The sequence below is a fragment of the Dipodomys merriami genome, unplaced genomic scaffold (genome assembly GCF_024711535.1).
Source record: "Dipodomys merriami isolate MVZ:Mamm:240054 unplaced genomic scaffold, mDipMer1.0.p SCAF_7, whole genome shotgun sequence".
In the NCBI taxonomy this organism is placed as follows: Eukaryota; Metazoa; Chordata; class Mammalia; order Rodentia; family Heteromyidae; genus Dipodomys; species Dipodomys merriami.
The window spans coordinates 72,782,071-72,802,078 of record NW_027206290.1 but is presented as its reverse complement, the minus strand read 5'-3'; the positions used below and the strand labels follow the sequence as shown (position 1 = coordinate 72,802,078).

Here is a 20,008-nt window from a genome sequence, read left to right as displayed (position 1 = left end):
TATGGAAACAAAGACAGGGAGTCCAGTGACATGGGTGACAGGAGGCAGCTGCTGGTGGCAGGTGGTCCCAGGTACTCCAGCAAGAGAGCCAAAAGGATTTTTGATGGGTGTGATGTGTACTTAAAGAAAAAGAGGTGTGGACATGTTTGTACATGCATGCTATGTTGTCAGCATGTGCCCGGCTGTGTCTCAATATGTGTACATGTTGGAGTACTACATGTAAGCAAACACATGCACAGACATGTACTACTTGTGTAATATGAGTGCATATGGCTATTTCCCTCATGTACATATGTGCGTGCATGTGCGCACGTGTCTGTGTGTGTGTGTGTGTGTGTGTGTGTGTGTGTGTGTGTGTGTGCTCTATGCAAAGATCCATGAGGAACCAGTTCTTCTGTCCATGTACTCTGGATATGAAAAGCCCAAATCTCTGTTGGGTCTACCTATTTTGGTCACCCCATGGGAGCAGGGCTCTGAGGGCCAGCTCACCTCCCCAGGTCGAATCTTGATATAGAAGTTACTCCTCTTGTAGGAAATCTTCAGGATCTTGGGCCAGGCGAAGCGGTTGATCCTCAGCCGGTCCCGGTAGATGAGCAGGCCATTGGCACAGACACCTAGCATGATGTCGATGCCCTCGGAGTCCTGCACAAGAGCCCGGAGAATGGAGAGGCCTGGGCTTCAGGCCCAGGGCCCATGCCACCCACCTTAAACCCTCTCCTGAGTCTCAGGAGTTTAGTGAGAGACTCCATGCTGGAGTCCCAAGACTAATCTCTCCCACAGTCATCTGTCTTTCCTTCCCTCACTCATTTGTCTACACAGCCCTTCACTCCTCGCTTGTTCCATCACTGGCTTTGTCATTCAATCATACATTCACTCAGCAAACATGCAGGTAGATACACAATGCTAGGCCATGTGCTCTCCATCTCATGATGATACACAGGTTCATAAAGAAATGGAACACAAGGAAATGGCCAAGATGAAGGGGAACTAAAGCCATGAACTTGGAGGAATGAGAAATATGACCAGAAAGGATTCTGAGCTGGCGGTAACACAGGTCTGGTACCCCAAGCGCTCTAGAGGGCATAATAATTCTTTTGGGGGGGGGCAACACCCAGTGGTGAAGGGGCTGGGCTCAGCAGTACCTTGGCATGGTGCAGATCAACTCCATACATGGAAAGCTTCTTGGCATTCTCCAGGAAGTGGATCTCAGCTTCTCCTGGGGTCATGCCCCTGAGAAAAGAATGTCATCACTCAAGACTGGTCCAATGGGACTGGGAAGGTGGCTCAGTGGTAGAGTGCTTGCCTTGCAAGCATGAGGCCTTGGGTTCCATTCCTCAGCACCACATAAGCATAAAAAGCCGGTGGTGTGGCTCAAGTGGTAGAGCACTGGCCTTGAGCTGAAGAGCTGAGGGACAGCACCCAGGCCCAGAGTTCAGGACCCACGACTGACAAAAAGGGAAAAGACTGGTCCTGCTGGCTACGAGTGGTCACCACCAGAGCCTGTCATTCCAGGAAGAGAGGTGGCAGAGTCTCATCAAGCTCTTCCCTTTGCCCTTAGGGCAGGATGGACCCAGCATCCATCTACCCAACCCTGTCTTCTGCACAGCTCAGGTCCCATCTTGTTTCCTCCTAGAAGCAGAGAAGGCAAGGGCTAGGCTAGGAGTCATGATTTTTTGCCTCAATGGTCACCAAGTTAAGTGAGCTAAATGTCCTGCATCTCTATAACCAAGGAACCATTGTTGAAGATGGTCGCCACTGTAATCACCCAAAGGTGACTAACCACAGAAGCCATTGCCCTCAGAATTTATTGTCAGCAGCCACTGAATATTCTCTGAGGAACAGGTGCACAAATTCCCTTCCTGAAAAGAAGAGTTAGGATGGGAATCCATTAAGATCTGGATCATCTTGAGCCCCCAGACCAGTGCTTTGATTTACAAACACTCTTGCCTCGCCCTCTCTTCTTGACTGACTATAACTCTTTGGGCAGGCGACAGACCAGGGCTTTGAACAGGGGACACTTCACTTTACTCCCTCCCTTATGCCAACCGTGGCCCATTTCACAAGTTTTCTATGGCCCATCATTACTTACTTTCATACCAGCCCCCACCAGACAAATCTAGTGTTCACTTAGACTCACAACAAATATCCCAGCCTGTGAGCAAGGAGTCAGTCTCTAGCTCTGACCGGTCTCCTCTGCAGGTTTTGTCCCCAATAAACCTATGCTGGTATTAGCTGTCTCTTTGCCTACTTTCCAGGCCTTTTAAAACTAACAGCATTAAGACCCTTAGCTTTTCAGGAAACTCAGACTACATTTGACTCTTGTTGAAAGGAAACTTCTATCAGTGTCTATGTGCACATGTTTGTTTCATGTACAAGCTCAAGAAGAGGTTTCGGGTTTTTTTTTTTTGTGTGTGTGTGCCAGTCCTGGGGCTTAAACTCAGAGTCTGAGTGCTGTCCTTGAACTCTTTTGCTCAAGGCTAAGTTCTCTACCACTTTGGGCCACAGCTCCACTTCCAGTTTTCTGGTGGTTAATTGGAGATAAGAGTCTCACAGAGATTTTTTGCCAGTCCTGGGGCTTAAACTCAGGGTCTGGGCACTGTCCCTGAGCTTCTTTTGCTCAAGGCTAGCACTCTACCATTTGAGCCACAGTGCCACTTCCGGCTTTTTTTTGTTTGTTACTGAGGAATTGAACCCAAGGCTTCATGCATGCTAGGCAAGCATTCTACCACTAAGCCACATTCCCAGCTCCTGAAGAGATTTTGATACAGACAGTGTGGCTCCTGAACTTGTGCTTCCAAGCACTCATCATCTCTCTCTCTCTCTCTCTCTCTCTCTCTCTCTCTCTCACACACACACACACACACACACATCCTCTGGGCCTCCTTGATTTGTGCTCTCTTCACCTCTGAGCTGCCTGCCGTGGGGGATGTATGACACTAAATGTCAATGAGCGTTAGGTCCAGAGAACTTTGGGAATCACCATTAGCATCTGTCAAGTCTATATTGATCTTAATGTCCTTCAATGAATTATTAAAATTCTTGTGTATCTCTAAAGTACCTTGTTATCTAGTATGAGGATGGTAGATAGAGGGCAGGCAGGCTGCCCTAGACCTGTGTCCAGATGCCCATGGCTAATCAGTTGTTTAGCCTTACTCAACACAAATCACACCAGTCAGAACTAACCAAGTAGCAGTGTTATATAAGTCTGAGAGGCAGCATTTGCTGTTCTGGACCTAGTGTTCATCATACCCCAGCAGAGTCTTCTCCACATCAGGTCCTAACCTTCCTCTCCAGATGTAGCCCAAAGCACACCACCCTCCACCCTGCATAGTAATGAGTTCCCTGTCACCATAGGACAACCCGCAGACACAGAGCTTTGTCATTTACAATGGATCCACTTTCACATCATTTGTCCCAAGAGGTTTCCAAAATAACCTTGAACTTGGAGCCCAAAGCATGACCAGCTTAAAAAGCCCCTATGGATTCCTCCCTGGGTGGGTGGGGTTAGTAACCCTGCAGGACAAACATTTGGAAATGGCAGAAAGGGGAGCATCTGGGTTGACATAGCAACTGAAGGGAGATCGGGATCCATAATGCCTGGGATCCAAGTGGGAATTATACTGCGCTGAATACCGACAGTTGAGAAACAATGATCATCTAAGGCTATGCATTAGCAGGTAAAAAAGTGGGAATTCCGGAGGTTAAATAGCCTGTGCTCACACATCTGGTTACTAACCTTCTCACTCCTGAAAGAAGGAACACACTTGACTGTTCACAGATAGCCACAGTCATGGCCAACATGCAGTGTGTCTTTAGTAGTGCCACATGGCCTCCCAACAACCCTGCAAGGTGAGTTTACAGCCCCACTTTGAACAGACCAAAGCATGGGAAAATGAAGTGACCTGCCAAGCCCTCCTGGTTAGAAAGCAGCAGAACCAGATGGTGAACCCAAGCATTTGAACTTTATGCCAAGATCTAGACATTAGCTCACTCACACGGAGGCACACAATTAGTTATCACCTCCACGTGGCAGATAAAGAAAAACCCTCATAGGTCAAGGGCAGGGAATTATAATACCCATATAGAAACTTCAGAAATTTAAAAGGTCTCAGCTAGACACCAGTGGCTCATACCTGTAATCCCAGCTACATAGGAGGCTGAGATCTACAAATCTAGGTCTGAAGCCAGCCTGAGCAGGATAGTCTATGAGATTCCTTTCTCCAAAGCCTGAAGTGGCAGAGCACTGGCCTTGAGCAAAAAAGCTAAGAGATAACACCTAGGGCCTGAGTTCAAGCACCAGTTCTGGTACAAAAAAATGAAACAAAAAACACTGAGGTCCCAAGAGATCACTTATGGTCACACAGCTAGTCCGTTATTCCTATCTGATGGCAACTTTCTCAGCCACCTTGGGTTTGGAGTAGAGCCAGGTGGCTCACAGACAGTACAACATCAGGGCCTAGGACCTTCAGATCCTGCAAGGAAGGGCTCCAACCAACTAGTCAGCAGACCCACTCACCTGTATGTCTTGTGCAGCTCCATGATCCTCTCCTCTAGCTCCCGGGTCTGGTTAGGGGCGAAGCGGAGCTCACTGACATAGTTGCCCACATGTTCCTCTGCATCATAGTCACCCAGCTCAGCCTGCACAGCATAGGAGCCCAGCAGAGCATGTGTGACAAAGGAGCAGGGCAGCCGGCCTGTGATGATGTCTGCCCGCAGCTGCAGGCACAGGTAGTACCTGGAGAGGGGAGAGAGGGCGTGGGCTCGGGCCTAGGCCTGGAGATGTATGCACCGACTGATACCTTCAGATTCCCCGACTTCCCCCTACTCTCTCCCCCACCCCACTCCACACCCCGGCCCTCCCTCCACAAGCCTTAGGGCTGCTTTTTCCTGGCACATGTGACTCTGCCTCATTCATTTTCATTTCTGGACTGCCTCTCACAGCCCAGATGGACTTTCCTCTCCAAACTTTTTATTTTGCCTCCAGCTCTAAGTAAATTGTCTGAAAAACAAATTGGCTTCAAGAAACATTTCCAACCACCAGGCCATGGTTTGTTTGTTTTTGTTTTATTTATTTTTTTTGGTTGGTCATGGGGCTTGAACTCTGGGCCTGGGCACTGTCCTTGCACTCTTCAGCTCAAGGCGAGCGCTCTACCACTTGAGCCACAGCGCCACTTCTGGTTTTCTAGTGCTTTATTGGAGATAAGAGTCTCACAGAGTTTTCTGCCCGGGCTGGCTTTGAACTGTGATCCTCAGATCTCAGCCTCCTGAGTAGCTAGGATTATAGGCGTGAGCCACCGGCGTCTGGCTCATTTTTCTTTTTCTTTTTTTATAAGTTATATGTACAGTTGGATGACTTGACAATTTTTAGAACCATTTAAAACCATTTTGTTATTGCTTTATCAGTTATTGTGTATTAAAAATACACACACTGTGTTTCAGTTCATTTTCAACCAGTGACATCTCCCCTGCCCTTTTTGCTATGTGTTGTAATTTTTTTCCAATCATCTATTTCTCTTCCTTTAAAGGGGCTTTTACTTAGTGTAAATTTTAGAATTCCATGACATTAATTGAGTCAAAACTGAAGCCTGGGTAAAAGGCACATATAGGTCGGGCGCTGGTGGCTCATGCCTTAATCCTAGCTACTCAGGAGGCTGAGATCTGAGGATCAAGGTTCAAAACCAGCCCAGGCAGGAAAAAGTCCATGAGACTCTTATCTCCAATGATTCACCAGAAAACAAGAAGTAGTGCTTGTGGCTCTAAGTGGTAAAGCACTAGCCTTGATCAAAAAGACCTCATGGACAGTGCCCAGGCCTTGAGTTTCAAGCCCCACAACGGACCAAAAAAAAAAAAAAAAGTTCAGTCTAAGTGTGTGCTCACAGCCATAGCACAGGCTCAGAACCAGCAGAGCTCAGATGGTCCAGACACTGAGCATGGGCTTGTGACATTTTGTTCAAAAGCTAAAAAATTCAGGAATTACTGCCAGACACTCTGACCAATCTTTCATCGCAATCAATTTGTCATTCTGACCGGCTTATTTTAGGCCTCACTATTTTTGACTTAATCAGCTGCTCCTACCACTCTACCTCCTGTGGCCATCTGGGCTGGACAGGGCTAACTTTCCCCCTGGTTTCTCTCGAAGCCCAATGCCTAGAGTCCCGCACTGAGAGGAGAGGCTCCAGGGCAAGACTGGAAGGGTAAAGGGACTGGGGTGCTGGATCTAGCTCTGGAGTTTAGATCTGCCTGTAGCCACTTTGGTTTCAAGGTGACCTCAGGGCTCAAGAAGAGGTGAATGAGGCCAAGACTGGAAGCTTACCTATGTCAGGACATGTCTTTTTTTTTTTTAATCCCGGTGGCAGTCCTGGGGTTTAAACTTTGGGCCTTTTCACTCCAGGCTGGTGCTCTATCACTTAAGCCACAGTTCTACTTCCAGGTTGTTTTTCTGTTGTTATTGTTGTTTTGTTTTTGGTGGTTAATTGGAAATAAGAATCTCATGGACTTTCCTGCTCAGGCTTGTTTCAAACCTCAATCCTCAGATTTCAGCCTCCTGAGTAGGTAGGGTTATAGGCCTGAGCCACCAAGGCCTCGCTAGAACATCTGTTTTATTCCCCAAGGCCAGAGCTGGTGTCTTAACGTTGGACTACTGCTTGTAAACAGGGAGCAGGCAGTAAGAAGGGACCAAATGGGAGAGAGAAGGTGGCTTAACGGCCCCTCACACTGAGAATTTATCGTGGGGTTTAGGACCCATCACTTGGATGACACAGCCCCAATCTATCCTGCAGTGATGTCATCTCTCTGGACCAGGCTTAGACAGAGAAGGGCCTCTCCCTGTTTGCAGGCACATGATGAGAGCATAAGGCTGCCATTGGAAGTATGCTTTGTACCCCCTTTCAATCTCAGGCCACCTGATCTATGGCGTAGGACTGTACACATCGGCTGTGTTCACCCCAGTAGCCCAGGCGGCCTCTGCCTGATCTGATCTCCATGTGCTTGTACAGAGGACACGCTGGACCCAATCCTATATATAAAGCAGCTCTGGCATTTTACTCCCTCCTATCAGCCCTCACGTGGGCTGTATTTGTCCCAGAGATGGCCCACATGAGGTTCATACACTGTGTGCCTGAGTTTGTCAATACATAAAATGTGTGGTTTCCACTCTCAGATCTCTAGCTTTATTCTAACAATCAGGGGCCCAATTCCCAGGGGCCAATGATTGCCAGTGCTGAAGAGCAACTTTTCCCACAACAACTGTCCTCTTAAGTGCATAATAGGTCCAACAGGCCCCTGGGTCACCTTCTCCTCTTCTGAAGTTAAGGGTCAGGTGCAACTCACAACTGTATTTCTGTCCTTAGATTTTTTTGGGGGGGAGGGGTTGGTCACAGGGCTTGAACTCTGGGCCTGGGCACTGTCCCTCAGCTCTTCAGCTCAAGACAAGCACACTACCACTTGAGCCATAGCGCCACTTCCAAATGGATTTTTTTTTTCTAATAGGGTCTTCCAGGCTGACTTTTCAAATCCACAATGTAGTCTAAGTTGTCTTTGGTCTCCTAATCCTCCTGCCTCAACTTTCTGTGTAATGGAATTACAAGCAGAAACCACAAGGACCAGCCTCATGTGTCTGTTTCACTACTCCTCGCCATGCTTAGTCTGTGCCTCTCAGTCTAGGTACTCTCATTCATAGTCCCACAGGGCTATATGCCTGGCCTCCATCCACAGTCCTCACCTAGTGATATCTTCTGTCAGCTGAGCAGGGTCAGGGGGGTAGAACTTGACTGTGAAGGCAAAATTCCAGGGGCTACCTGAGAGGAGAAGAGGAGGAGAGATTAGAGAGGCCCCATCATCTCAGTGGACAGCCTGGATATGCCAGCCAATCATAAGTTTTCAGTTTTCTATCTCTAATCTCATGGCAATGGAACCAGAAAGCCTGAAACATGATTCTCAGTTGAGCGATGAGAAAACCAAGACTCGGGTCAAGAGACTTGTGAGCAATGAGAAGGAAGTAGAAAGAAAACTTAGTGCTGTGTGCCAGGTACTCACACTACATGCACCCTGCTTTGCAAACTTCACTTTACCAAGCTTCAGAACAACCCCACAAGTAAGTCCTGTGATTAGCCCTATTTTGCAGATGGGGACATCTAGCCCGGCAAGAAGTGAGCTAGGTTCATGCACAGGTAGTAAGTTAATCTCCATAATCACCCTGAGGTATAATTGTTATTATTATTACTATTATTGTTATTTTGCAAAGCTGAGATGCAACTTAAAGCCTTGTATAAGATTTCTGCCCCTGAGCTATATCCCCAGCCTGAGTTCCCCCCTCCCTTTTTTTTTTATTGGTCATGGAGCCTGAACTCTGGGCTTGGGCACTGTCCCTCAGCTCTTCAGCTCAAGGATAGTGCTCTACCACTTGAGCCACAGCACCACTTCCAGCTTTTTCTGTTTATGTGGTGTTGAGGAATCGAACCCAGGGCCTAATGCATGCAAGGCAAGCATGAGCCACCTTCCCAGCTGAGTTTCCCTTTTATAGGGGAAGATTCTGAGACTAAGTCACTTTCCTCAGTCACTCATCTAATTGGTGGCAGAGAATAGGGGTCCAAAATCTATTATCTGACCTCAGAGCCCAGGCTCCAGACCATAAGGATTCTTGGATAAAAGCAATCTCAAGGTGATACGAACACACACTCTCTCAAGAAAAATAACAGTAATAGTAAGTAATAGCCAGAGAGTTAGGCACTAGTGGCTCAAGCCTGTAATCCTACCTACACAGGATGCTGAGATAGTAGGATCACAGTTCAAAGCCAGCCAGGGCAAGAAGGTCTGTGAGACTCTTATCTCCAATTAACCACCATAAAACCGTAAGTGGAGCTGTGGCTCAAGCTAGTAGAGTGCTAGCCTTGAGCAAAAGAGCTCAAGGATAGAACCCAGGTCCTGAGTTCAAGCCCTACTACTGACAAAAAAATTGTAACAGGGCTGGGAAGGTGGCTCAGTGGTAGAGCGCTTGCCTTGCATGCATGAGGCCCTGGGTTTAATTCCTCAGCACCACATAAGCAAAAAGAAAAAAGCCGGAAGTGGCACTGTGGCTCAAGTGGTAGAGCGCTAGCCTTGAGCTGAAGAGCTGAGGGACAGCGGCCAGGCCCAGAGTTCAGGCCCCACAACTGGACCAAAAAAAAACAAAAAACAAAAAAAATTGTAACATCCAGAGGTAATACATTCCAGATAGGCTGGTATATATTAATTATAGGTGCAGGCACTGTCATTCGTATCATACACATGACAACTCATTTCTTCTCACAATTCTAAAGCTAAATACTATCATGATCCCACTTTATAGATGAAGAAACTGAGGCACAGATCAGTTTATCTAACACAAGAGGGAGTAACAGACCAGGACTCAAATCCAGATGGTCTGGCCCTAGTGTCTGTCCAGATGCTATAGAAAAGCCCAAATAAAACAGCCACTGAGCACCTGTTCTTGGCTGAGTGCTGTCCATGCATTTGTCAATTTAAGTGTCACCCTCATCTCACAAGATGGGAATGGCTAATCCACTTGCTAAGGAGAGGAAGTAGGCTCTATAGGACTTCCCCAGGGACCCAAGGTGATGGTCACTGAGGCTTGAGAGGTGACACTCCTATGGGATAGGAGTTTGGGGAGCTACCTCCAGAAGCTGAGGGGCCATCATAAAGGACTGGAGGGAGGCAAAATTGTATCCCTGGGATCCCATGGGGAAGGATGAGGATGAATAGCTGGAAGTTTCTGGAGTGGGGCAGAGCCTTGGCTTCTATTAGGGGAAGCACTTGCTAAGGACCAAGACTGCATCTTTGGCTTGAGGTACCACCAGTGGCAACATCCACATGCCAAGCTGGGCTGGCAAGGGGCTGCACACACATTCTGGGGAACCACGCTGAGGCCTAAGGATTTGGCCTGGTTGCCTCTCTTTTCCAGGCTTCTGATCTTTACTAAAGACTGCACATTTGGCTGCCCATATGGGTTTTCTTACCATAGGAGACAGCCCTCTCAGGCAGGCTGGAGCTACCAGAGGACAGCCGGAAGCTCAGGCCTAGGATGCTGTCAGCCTCAGAGGAGCATGCTCTGCTGCATGCTCTGCCTCTTTGTCTCCAACTGACAGAAACCTACAGGAAGATCTCCTCAAGGCCCCTCCCGCAGAGTCAGGCTGGCATCCCTGGGCCCAGCTGCTTGCTGTCATGGCAACGGGCTCAGCTACAGCTTTCCAGCCAGGGGACCAGGGAGTCCAACCCTGGAGAGACCAAGCATAGTCAGGAGGAGGGGCTTTGAGTAGAGGCCTCTCTGCCTCCAGGCTCCAGGTCTCCACTTCCTGCAGGGTACCTTGCTGGGACCACAGAACTCCCCCTTCTGCCATTTGAAAGCTGCCCCACCCCTCCCAACAGGCCTTGTCTCAATGTGCCAAAAAAAAAAAAAAGACAGGTTGTCAGCCTGCTCATCTGCCTTCTCTTCAGGCCTTGAAAAGTGCACCGGATGAAAGGCCAGGACTCAAGAGTGGTTCAGGCAATATTTGGCTCTGTGAGCTCTGGGCTTCTGGGAAAAGGGTCATTGGTGACTACCCTAACTCTGCCAACTTGCTTGTAACTCTGCATGATCAATTCCAGTCTCTGGACCTCAGATCCATCGTCTATAAAACCATGTCCACCCTACCTTCCCCAAAACCACCATGTGGAACCAAGGAGCTCACTGTATGACAGTCCCATCTTTAAATCCCGCCCCCCCTCTGCACAGCTGCCACTCACTCCGGGTCTGCTTCTTGATTTCCTTGGAGGGATCCAGCCAGTTCTGAAACAGAACAGAGTTATTTAGAGGGGAATGGAGGAGAGGCCCAATGGGGCTTGGAGAGTAGGATCCTGTAATGGCCAATTGACAGCACCTATTGGGAAACACCCCTGGGACCCTTTCCCTTGGGACTGGGAGGTGGGGGTTGGGAAACCCAGCACCCAGGGTTGGCATTGCCATAGTGACTGGGCATTATAGCCCCACATGCCCCAAGGGGACCCTCAGTTCTTGCAAGCAACCCATATAGTCACAATGGTGCTCTCTAGATACCATCTAGAGACCAGGGGCAAGAAGTGGAGACAGAGAACTGAGGGTGAACAGAAGTTGCTGGTCCTTGAGGGTGGACGAGTAGAAGGTGCCTGGGAAATGACGGAAGCCAGGGGGTGTGGCCAGGGCAGGGAAAGGCTTCCCCCTCTCCACCCACTCCCCAGCCTGCTGCAGCAGGCCTCACCCAGCCAGGTACCTTCTGACTGTCAGCATCGCAGAAGGTCAGGCCGAAGTAGTCCTTCTCCAGGAGGTTGAGGTGCTCACAGACCAGGTCAAACAGTACCTGGCCGCGGCCGTGCTTCTGAAGGGAGAGCAGAGCTGCTGTAGGGCTTCGTGTACTTTAGACTGGGATTAAGAGCTCCCCTGGGCTCCATTCGGATGACTGGAGAGCCCCCAAGAGCCCCCTGTGTCTGGACTCCTGTAACCTGGCTTTCCTGAGTTTTTTTTTAGGGTGGGGGTTCAGTCATGGGGCTTGAACTCAGAGTCTGGGGGCTGTCCCTGAGCTCTTTTGTTCAAGTGCTGTACAATTTTTTTTTTTGGGTTGGTCATGGGGTGTGAACTCTGGGCCTGGGCACTGTCCCTCAGCTTGTCAGCTCAAAGTGAGTGCTCTACCACTTGAGCCACAGCACCACTTCTGGTTTTCTGAGTGGTTTATTGGAGATAAGAGTCTCACGGACTTTCCTGCCCAGGCTGGCTTTGAATCTCTATCGGCGGATCTCACTTTCCTGAATAGCTAGGATTACAGGTGTGAGCCACCAGCACCTGGCTTTGCTCTACCACTTTGAGCCACAGTGCCACTTCGGTTTTCTGGTGGTTAATTGGAGGTAAAAGTTTCATGGACTTTCCTGCCCATACTGGCTTTGAACTGTGATCCTCAGATCTCAGCCTCCTGAATAGTGAGATTACAGGCATGAGCCACTGGTGCCTGGCCCTCTGACTGTTAAGTTCTGAGGGAAGGGTTGGGAGGGAGAGTAGGAGAAAAATGAGGGAAGGGGTAACAAGTTTGACAAGAAATGTACTTGTTACCTTACTTATGTAACTGTAATTCCTCTGTACATCACCTTGACAATAAAAAAAAGAAGTTCTAAGGTGAAAACATCCGCTCACCTAGGCCTCCTCAAAGTCTACTGGGTGTCTCTCTAGACAATGACCTTGCTTAGGGCCAGTTGGGGTATAGTGGGGAGTGACTGATTTCTCCTTCTTTATAGCAATCAGTGGGAGCAACACACCAAAATTCTAAGCTTTGGGGGTAGGAGGAGAAGAAGAGCCCCTTGAGAAATGAGGGATGTGGGCAGGGCAGCAGGGGAGGAGGTGGGATTTGAATCATAGACTGTTATTGTCCTTTCCTGGCTGGTCCAGATGGGGGTAGCAGGTGAGGTGGTAGAAAGAGCCATGGGTCTGAATCAGCCTCCACCCGAAGCAGCACAGTCAGAGTTACCTTCTCCCCAGTGCTCTCCTGAAACAAGGTCCAGCCCAGCCCAAGGACTGAGCATAACTAAGCTAAGGGAATGGGAGGAGTCACCACCTGAAAAGGTAGGGGACTTGAGGGAAAGAATGAGGGCTCTCCAGGGTCGGGCTGGTCCCTGGGGACCAGGGATCAGGACCAGGCCTGGCAAGGAATTCCTGAGACTGGAGGAGTCTGCGTGAGGGAGCGCATCTGGCCTGGACCAAAGTCCCTACGGACTTCTAGGTCAGACTAAAGCAACATCTTGGGACACACACACAGGCAAGCAAGAAGAAGAAAGTAACCCTTTACTTCGTTCAAGCACAGGTAAGGTATCCACCCTAAAACCCTTCTACAGAAATACACCTAAAAACCAAACTAGCTGGGCACCAGTGGCTCCTTGTAATCCTAGCTGCTGAGATCTGAGTATTGAGGTCCAAAGTCAGTCTGAGCAGAAAAGTCCTTGTAAGACTCTTATCTCCAATTAACCACTCAAAAACCAGAAGTGGTGCTGTGGCTCAAAATGGCAGAGTGCTAGCCTTGAGCTGAAGAGCTGAGGGACAGTGCCCAGGCCCAGAGTTCAGGATCTACTACCAACCAAAAAAAACCCAAAAGACGAAAAACAAAAAACAGGGCATGGGGAGAAGGAAAAGTACTCCAAAGTACTCCTGGCAGTCTTGGTAGTGGGGCCACCCTCTGAACTCTTTTGTGCCTGTGGAGAAGGGCCTGGTGTGATGCTGGACCAAAGCAGAACTCCTAAGGGAGGAAGGGTTAGATGGGGGTGGGAAGGTATAAATGAAGAGTCCCCTGTTAGGGCGGATCTGAGCTTATTTAAGACAGGAGACATTAAATGCCACTGCCAAGAGGCAGGGCCATGCCGCAGGCACTTCTACACAGATGAAACTCATCTTTCCCTTTGACCACCTAGGCCTGTGTGGACCTACTTGACACAGAACCCTGAGAAGATAAGTTTTGTTCTGGAGACTAGAGGCAGGACATTGGACAGAGCTGTTCACAAGGATGAGAGGACCCCTCTTACTACCTATCATACAAAAGAAACAAGAAAAAAAAAAAAAAAGCTGGGCGCTGGTAGCTTACGCCTGTAATCCTAGCTACTCAGGAGGCTGAGATCTGAGGATCATGGTTCAAAGCCAGCCCAGGCAGGAAAAGTCTGAGAGACTCTTATCTCCAATTAACCACCAGAAAAAAGCAAACTAACAAAAAAAAAACCTGAAGTGGTGCTGTGGCTCAAGTGGTAGAATGCTTGCCTTGAGCTGAAGAGCTCAGAGAGAGTACCCAAACCCCATAACTGACCATAAATAAATAAATAAATATTAAAGCCGGGTGCCAGTGGCTCATGCTTATAATTCTAGCTACTCAGGAATCTGGAGATCCTGGTTTAAAGCCAGCCCTGGCAGGAAAGTCTATGAGAGTCTCATCTCCACCAAAATGCCAGACATAGAGCTACAGCTCAACTGGTAGAGCACTAGCCTTAATCAAAAAAGCTAAGGGATGGGGCTGGGAATGTGGCTTAGTGGCAGAGTGCTTGCTTAGCATACATGAAGCCCTGGGTTCAATTCCTCAGTACCACATAAACAGAAAAAACCGGAAGTGGCACTGTGGCTTAAGTGGTAGAGTGCTAGCCTTGAGCAAAAGAAACTCAAGGACAGTGCCCAGGACCTGAGTTCAAGACCCAAGACTAGCACCAAAAAAAAAAAAATTAAATTAAATTAAAAATGAAAGTAAAAATAAAAAGATTCTAGTTTCATTGATCACGCTGGTGGCTGAGACAGAAGAGCTGTTTCTGGGCTTCAAATCTAAGGGTCAGACAGTGATAGAACTGCCCTGAGGATCCTTTCCTGATGCCTGCCCTGCACTGAGTCTAATATTGTGTTCAACCACAATTGACCTTTCTGGCCTTGTTGCTACCATCTGTACAAAGAAGGACTGGGCCAGGTCATCTCTCTGGACACTGTAGCCGGTCCAGGACCCCTCTGGTCTGGCTCAGGTTGAAGACACACAGGAGCCTCGGTTGCTCTGAGGCTGGCCGGCCAGGGATAGGGCATATGGCACTTAGTGCTCCCCTACCTCCACCTCACACTCATACTCAGAGGCATCAAGCAGAGTGACTCGGCAGATGGCACTCTTGAACTTCTTGGCAATCTTCTGGGGTGATTTCTGGGCCTTGCTGGGCGTGGTCCTCTCTGACAGGCCATCAGCCTCACAGAAGTCTTTGTCCTCCATGTCTAGGCTCTGTGAGGCCAACCAAGGAAGGGTTTGGTCAGTAGGTTTGAAATCACAGTCTTTCACACAAGCAGGAAGTAATCAGGAGGAAGCGAGGTCCAAGATGGATTTCTCAAAACAAGGGCCACTGCCTTGTAAGTCAGGAGCATCCCACAGAACTGAACCTGTGGCCAGAGCTGTCCTATCTCTCTAGAACAATGCACAAACCATCCAGGCAACCATCTGGACTTGTCTATCACTGGGAGCTGTTAAAGGTCTACTGGAGGCAGGACCAGAGCCCGGCCTCTTCCTGTGATCAATCCTACACTGGGTCTATGGTGAACGAAGGAAGGGAGATGTGAATTTGAGGACTAGATGATTCCTCTAATCCCTGGTAGTTATACTGGGATAAGTTTTACTCCAGAGTCACACTGAACTTGTCAAGCTCAAATGGAAAGGCTCATAGGTAGGAAAATAAAGGTAAAAGAACTATTTTTGAAATCACTTCTAGATCTGACTTTCACTTCTGTCACTTTAGGGCAGTGTGACTCTGGGTAACTAACTGGCTTCATCCCACTGAGCCACAGTTTCTCCAAGTGTAAAATGAGGAAATTAGCAGCTTCCCTCTAAGGTTTAAGAGAATTAAATGTAAAAATGACCACAAAGCCCCCAGCATACAGCTCAGTATGCAATGAGTCAGGAATAAGTCTTACTTTCCCTCTTTCTTTCCTGCTGAGAAAATACTGGAGTCCAAAGCCCTGAACCCAGAGGACTGGCTGGGTGGGAAGACGGATGCCCTGGGCCCTCAGGTACACACCTGTTCAGCAGGCCGAGTGTCCGGCTGGAATGGTTGCTTCTCATTGGAGTTGGCCTCTGGGTGGCCGTGGCCTGCGGGGGTGACCAGGGTGGTCGCAGCAGCTGCAGCCACGGCCTCAGGCTGCTGTGGGGCCTCCTCCTGAGCTTTCTTCACCTCAGAATCGGGACCTGCCTCTGTTGTCATGGTGACCAGCACGCCTGCATTGGCACGGAGAGGGGCAGCAATAGTGTGACAGAGTGAGGGAGCAGGAACCACACATGGAGAGAGACAGATGGTGACAAATGGACAAAGAGCCAGAGAGAAGGAAGGCAGGAGAGAAGGAGGAAAGGACAGAGCAAATGGGGAGGGAGGACATGAAAAGTGAGGGGTTAATAGTGGTAGCAGAGGTCACAGGCCCTTCTCCCTTCCCCCACCCCCACCATACTGTGTGTCATAGTTGACCCTAGGTCCTTTCTAGGGGTGACAGGGTTCTTTCCAGGCAGCCCCATTCTGCCAGGAGCATAGGAAGCAGTGACCAGCTCCAGGCAAGACCCTAGCCAGGCTGTCTCCCCACCCATACCTGAACCATGGCAGCCCTTCAATAAACACTAGACGTGCTGACCTCAACCAAGACAGCTCTGGGTTTCAGGCCCATAGGGTCCTGAATTTTGGCAAGCTTCATTATGCCCAGCCTGCAATAATTCCCACACCTACACCTCCAGCGAGGCTTCACATAGGTGCTGGGGAATAAGCCTACATAAAACTCAGGAATGGGGCTCGAGATCAAGTCTTGACACAAATATACCAATCACCTGACCTCTCTGGGACTCCGCCACAAAGTGAAGAACTTAGGGGACAGGCTCTTCGTAGGATTTTCCCCTTGGAATATTAAATGAGGTCATTCCAGAGAGAATCCAGGATGACACTCACTGTCCAGGTACTCTGTTAGAATGAGCCCATTGCAGAGAGAGAATGGCAAAATAAAAGCCTCAACATTGTGTGTGTGTGTGTGTGTGTGTGTGTGTGTGTGTGTGTGTGTGTGTGAAAAATTTATATATTTATTTATCATTTATTTATTTATTTTGTGCTGGTCTTGGGGCTTGAACTCAGGGCCTGGGCAGGGTCCCTGAGCTTTTTTTGTTTTGTTTTTTTCTTTTTCTCAAGGCTGGTGCTCTACCACAGCTCTATTTGTTTTTTGTTGTTGTTTTGTTAACTGGAGATAAAAATCTTACAGACTTTCCTCCCCAGGCTGGCTTGAACCACAATCCTCAGATCTCAGCCTCCTGAATGGCTAGGATTACAAGCATGAGCCACCAGCACCTGATTAAAAATTTATTTTTTAACCTCTAGTTTTCAAAGCCATCATTTAAATTGCTGAGCACAGTGGTATTTTCCTGTAGTCCCAACTGCTTGGGAGACTGAGGCAGGAGACGTCTTGAACCTACGAGCTTGAGACCAGCTGGTCTTGTATAACAGAGTGAGACTGTGTCTTTAAATAAGTGAACAAATAAATACATTCATAAATCATTCAAAGAATCTCCAAGTGTAATAGGTAACAAATCAAGAACTACAGTTAAATAGAAGAGAAAAACAACAACCTATTTCCACTGCTCAGAAGTAACTACAGCTATTACTTTGATAAATTTTTCTGTATAGATGCTGCTTGATTTTTCATGAGTTTACATACTGGCAAACCCACATATACTGAAAATATGATAAGTCAAAAATGTATTTCAGCTGGGTGACACACACCCAGTAATCCCAGCTACTCAGTAAGCTGAGATCTGAGGATCACAGTTCAAAGCCAGCTTGGACAGGAAAGTCTGTGAGATTCTTTATCTCTAAAAAGCCAGAAGTGGAGCTTTGGCTCAAGTGTAGAGTGTTAGCCTTGAGCAAAAAAACCTTAGGGACCCAAGGCCCAGATTTCAAGCCCCCAGACAAGGGCATGCATGAACACACACACACACACACACACACACACACACACACACACACACACACACACACACACACACACACACACACACACACACACACAAATGCATTTCATATATTAATGTATCAAACAGCTTAGTTGAGTCTCACTGATCTTTAACACGCCCAGGACACTGACATCACCCTACGGTCGGGGAAAATCATTCAACATCAAGCCTATTTAATAAACCTTGACTAGCACATGAAAATTATTGAATAAAGTACTGACAGGGAAAGACAGAATGGTTGTAGGGGTGTGCTTTCACACCATCATGAAGTCAAAAAATTGTAAGTCAGACTATTGTAAATTGAGAAGCATCTGGGTCTGTGTAATCATTAAAATACAGTCTGTACACATTTCCATGTCCCATGCTACTTCACTCAAACATTCTCATGCTTTTTCTATCCCCATTTATTTTGCTGTCTGAGAGGATGAATCATCATCTACTCACCACCCTTGGTACTTGGCCTGGGCCTAAGCGCATCCTTCTTTGCAGCTATATTGTTGGGGTTTGTGGAGAGAGCCAAGTTTGAGGGAGAGAAAATAGACTTAGACTAAAAATCTGGGGAGTCAGGGGGGCTGGTGGACAAGCTTGGTCTCTTGCTCTCCAAGTCTTCCTATGAAAGAAGAGGAGTGAACTGAATTATCTCAGAAGGTGTCCTGGTCCTATTATCTGTGTCACTTGACTAATGGCAGGCTTTGCTAGAGACCTGGGAAAGGAAGAACGAGGATGTTGACTTAAGATTGCTTTTCTTAGCCAGGTGCCAGTGGCTCACGCCTGTAATCTTATCTACTTGGGAGGCCAAGATCTGAGGATCCTGGTTGGAAGTCAGCCTAGGTAGAAAAGTCCCTGTAAGATTCTTTATCTCCAAGTAACCACTCAAAAACCAGAAGCGGATAGCCGGGCGCTGGTGGCTCACGCCTGTAATCCTAGCTACTCAGGAGGCTGAGATCTGAGGATCGCGGTTCAAAGCCAGCCCGGGCAGGAGAGACCATGAGACTCCTATCTCCAATAAACCACCAGAAAACCGGAAGTGGCGCTGTAGCTCAAGTGGTAGAGCGCTCGCCTTGAGCTGAAGAGCTGAGGGACAGCGCCCAGGCCTGGAGTTCAAGCCCCATGACCGACAAAAAAAAAAAAAAAAAAAAAACCAGAAGCGGAGTTGTGGCTCAACATGGTAGAGTGCTAGTCTTGAGCAAAAAAGCTCAGGGACGGTGCTCAAGCCCTGAGTTCAAGCCCCTTGACTACAAAAAAAAAAAAAAAAAAAAAAAAAGATTGCTTTCCTGTCTACTTCCAAGAAGAATTAAACTGGGGGAAAAGCTCTGGGGCTTGGGCTGAAGCTAGACCAAAGTCTAGTTTGAATCTTTCTCATGTGCAGAAATCCAGTACATTTCAGGGAACATAGCAAACTTGGCGCGAGGGCTCTGCTTGTTTCTTGGTTCCCCGAGTTTAGCTCTAACATTATTTTTGTTGAGGCTGGGATCGGGAATGGGTACTTTTGCCCCTAAACAACAATTTTTAAAAAACAAACAAAAAAAAAAACGTTGGTTGGCTGATCATCTACATAACCTTCTATGTCTGTATCTCTACATTAAAAAGATTAAATATTAAAAGGCAAAGTTTTCTATCCCATCGCATTCCCATAAGCCTCTTTCATTTTTCCTTTAACCTATCTTCACAGCATGGCAAGGGGCCTTCCAGATCTTTCCTAAATATAAAGCACAAAGCCAAAGCCAAGCGCCCATGGCTCTCCCCTGTAATCCTAGCTACTCAGGAGGCAGAGAACTGAGGATCACGGTGCAAAACCAGCCCAGGCAGTAAAGTCCATGAGACTCTTATCTCCAATTATCCACCAAAAAAAAAGCTAAAAGTGGAGGTTTGGCTCAAGTGGCAGAGTGGAAAAGCTGAGAGACGGTGCCCAGACACCATCCTGAGGTGAAGGCTCAGGACCGGGTAAGAGGAGATACATAAAATCTGTTTAATTGTTTTAATTTATGAATTAAAAGGAAAAATAACAGTATATATTTTTAAGCCTTATAAGGCAATCTTTCTTTTTTTCTTTCCTTTTATTTTGACAAGTCCAAGAATAACAGCATGTCTCTCTTTAGGCTGCAGAAAGAAACCCGAAGCTGGCCCTGGCTTCCGCCCTAGCAGCATGTGCTTACAGTTCAGTCCAGCCCAGGTCAGCTGACTGAGAGAGCCTACTGGGTAGACAGGCACTGTGGAGACCCTAAGGGAAGCACGTGCTACTTCCCTTGGAGCAAGCTGCAACTAAAGATGGTATTCTCTTAGGAGAGGGCTGGATGGGATTTAGATCAGCCAGCGTATGCTTCAGCCTCTCAGAGGAGCCCCAAAGAGTCAGTTCCCAAAGGTTTCTAGAATAGGGAGCAAAGATACAGTGAGAAGCCTTTAGACAGATGGCAGGGACAGCGTTTGATTTGAGTCACCATGCAGGCAAAGGCCCAGGTGAGATCAAGGGCCTGTGCGGGGAACAGGATACCTTGGCA

General features: G+C 48.0%; 1 protein-coding gene across 24 annotated transcripts in view; it reads right to left on the bottom strand.

Annotated features, from left to right (window-relative positions):
* Epb41l1 (erythrocyte membrane protein band 4.1 like 1) overlaps positions 1–20,008 on the bottom strand; it is a 135,741-nt gene that overhangs the window by 37,580 nt on the left and 78,153 nt on the right. For all 24 annotated transcript variants that reach the window (XM_070007199.1, XM_070007195.1, XM_070007196.1 and 21 more), the window contains 8 exons: positions 15,550–15,746; positions 14,598–14,762; positions 11,262–11,366; positions 10,759–10,801; positions 7,721–7,796; positions 4,517–4,735; positions 1,143–1,230; positions 490–642 (listed from right to left, as the gene is read on the bottom strand). In XM_070007199.1, the coding sequence (XP_069863300.1) occupies positions 490–642; positions 1,143–1,230; positions 4,517–4,735; positions 7,721–7,796; positions 10,759–10,801; positions 11,262–11,366; positions 14,598–14,762; positions 15,550–15,732 (1,032 nt within the window). In that variant the 5' untranslated portion in view covers positions 15,733–15,746. The remainder of the gene's footprint in view (positions 1–489; positions 643–1,142; positions 1,231–4,516; positions 4,736–7,720; positions 7,797–10,758; positions 10,802–11,261; positions 11,367–14,597; positions 14,763–15,549; positions 15,747–20,008) is intronic.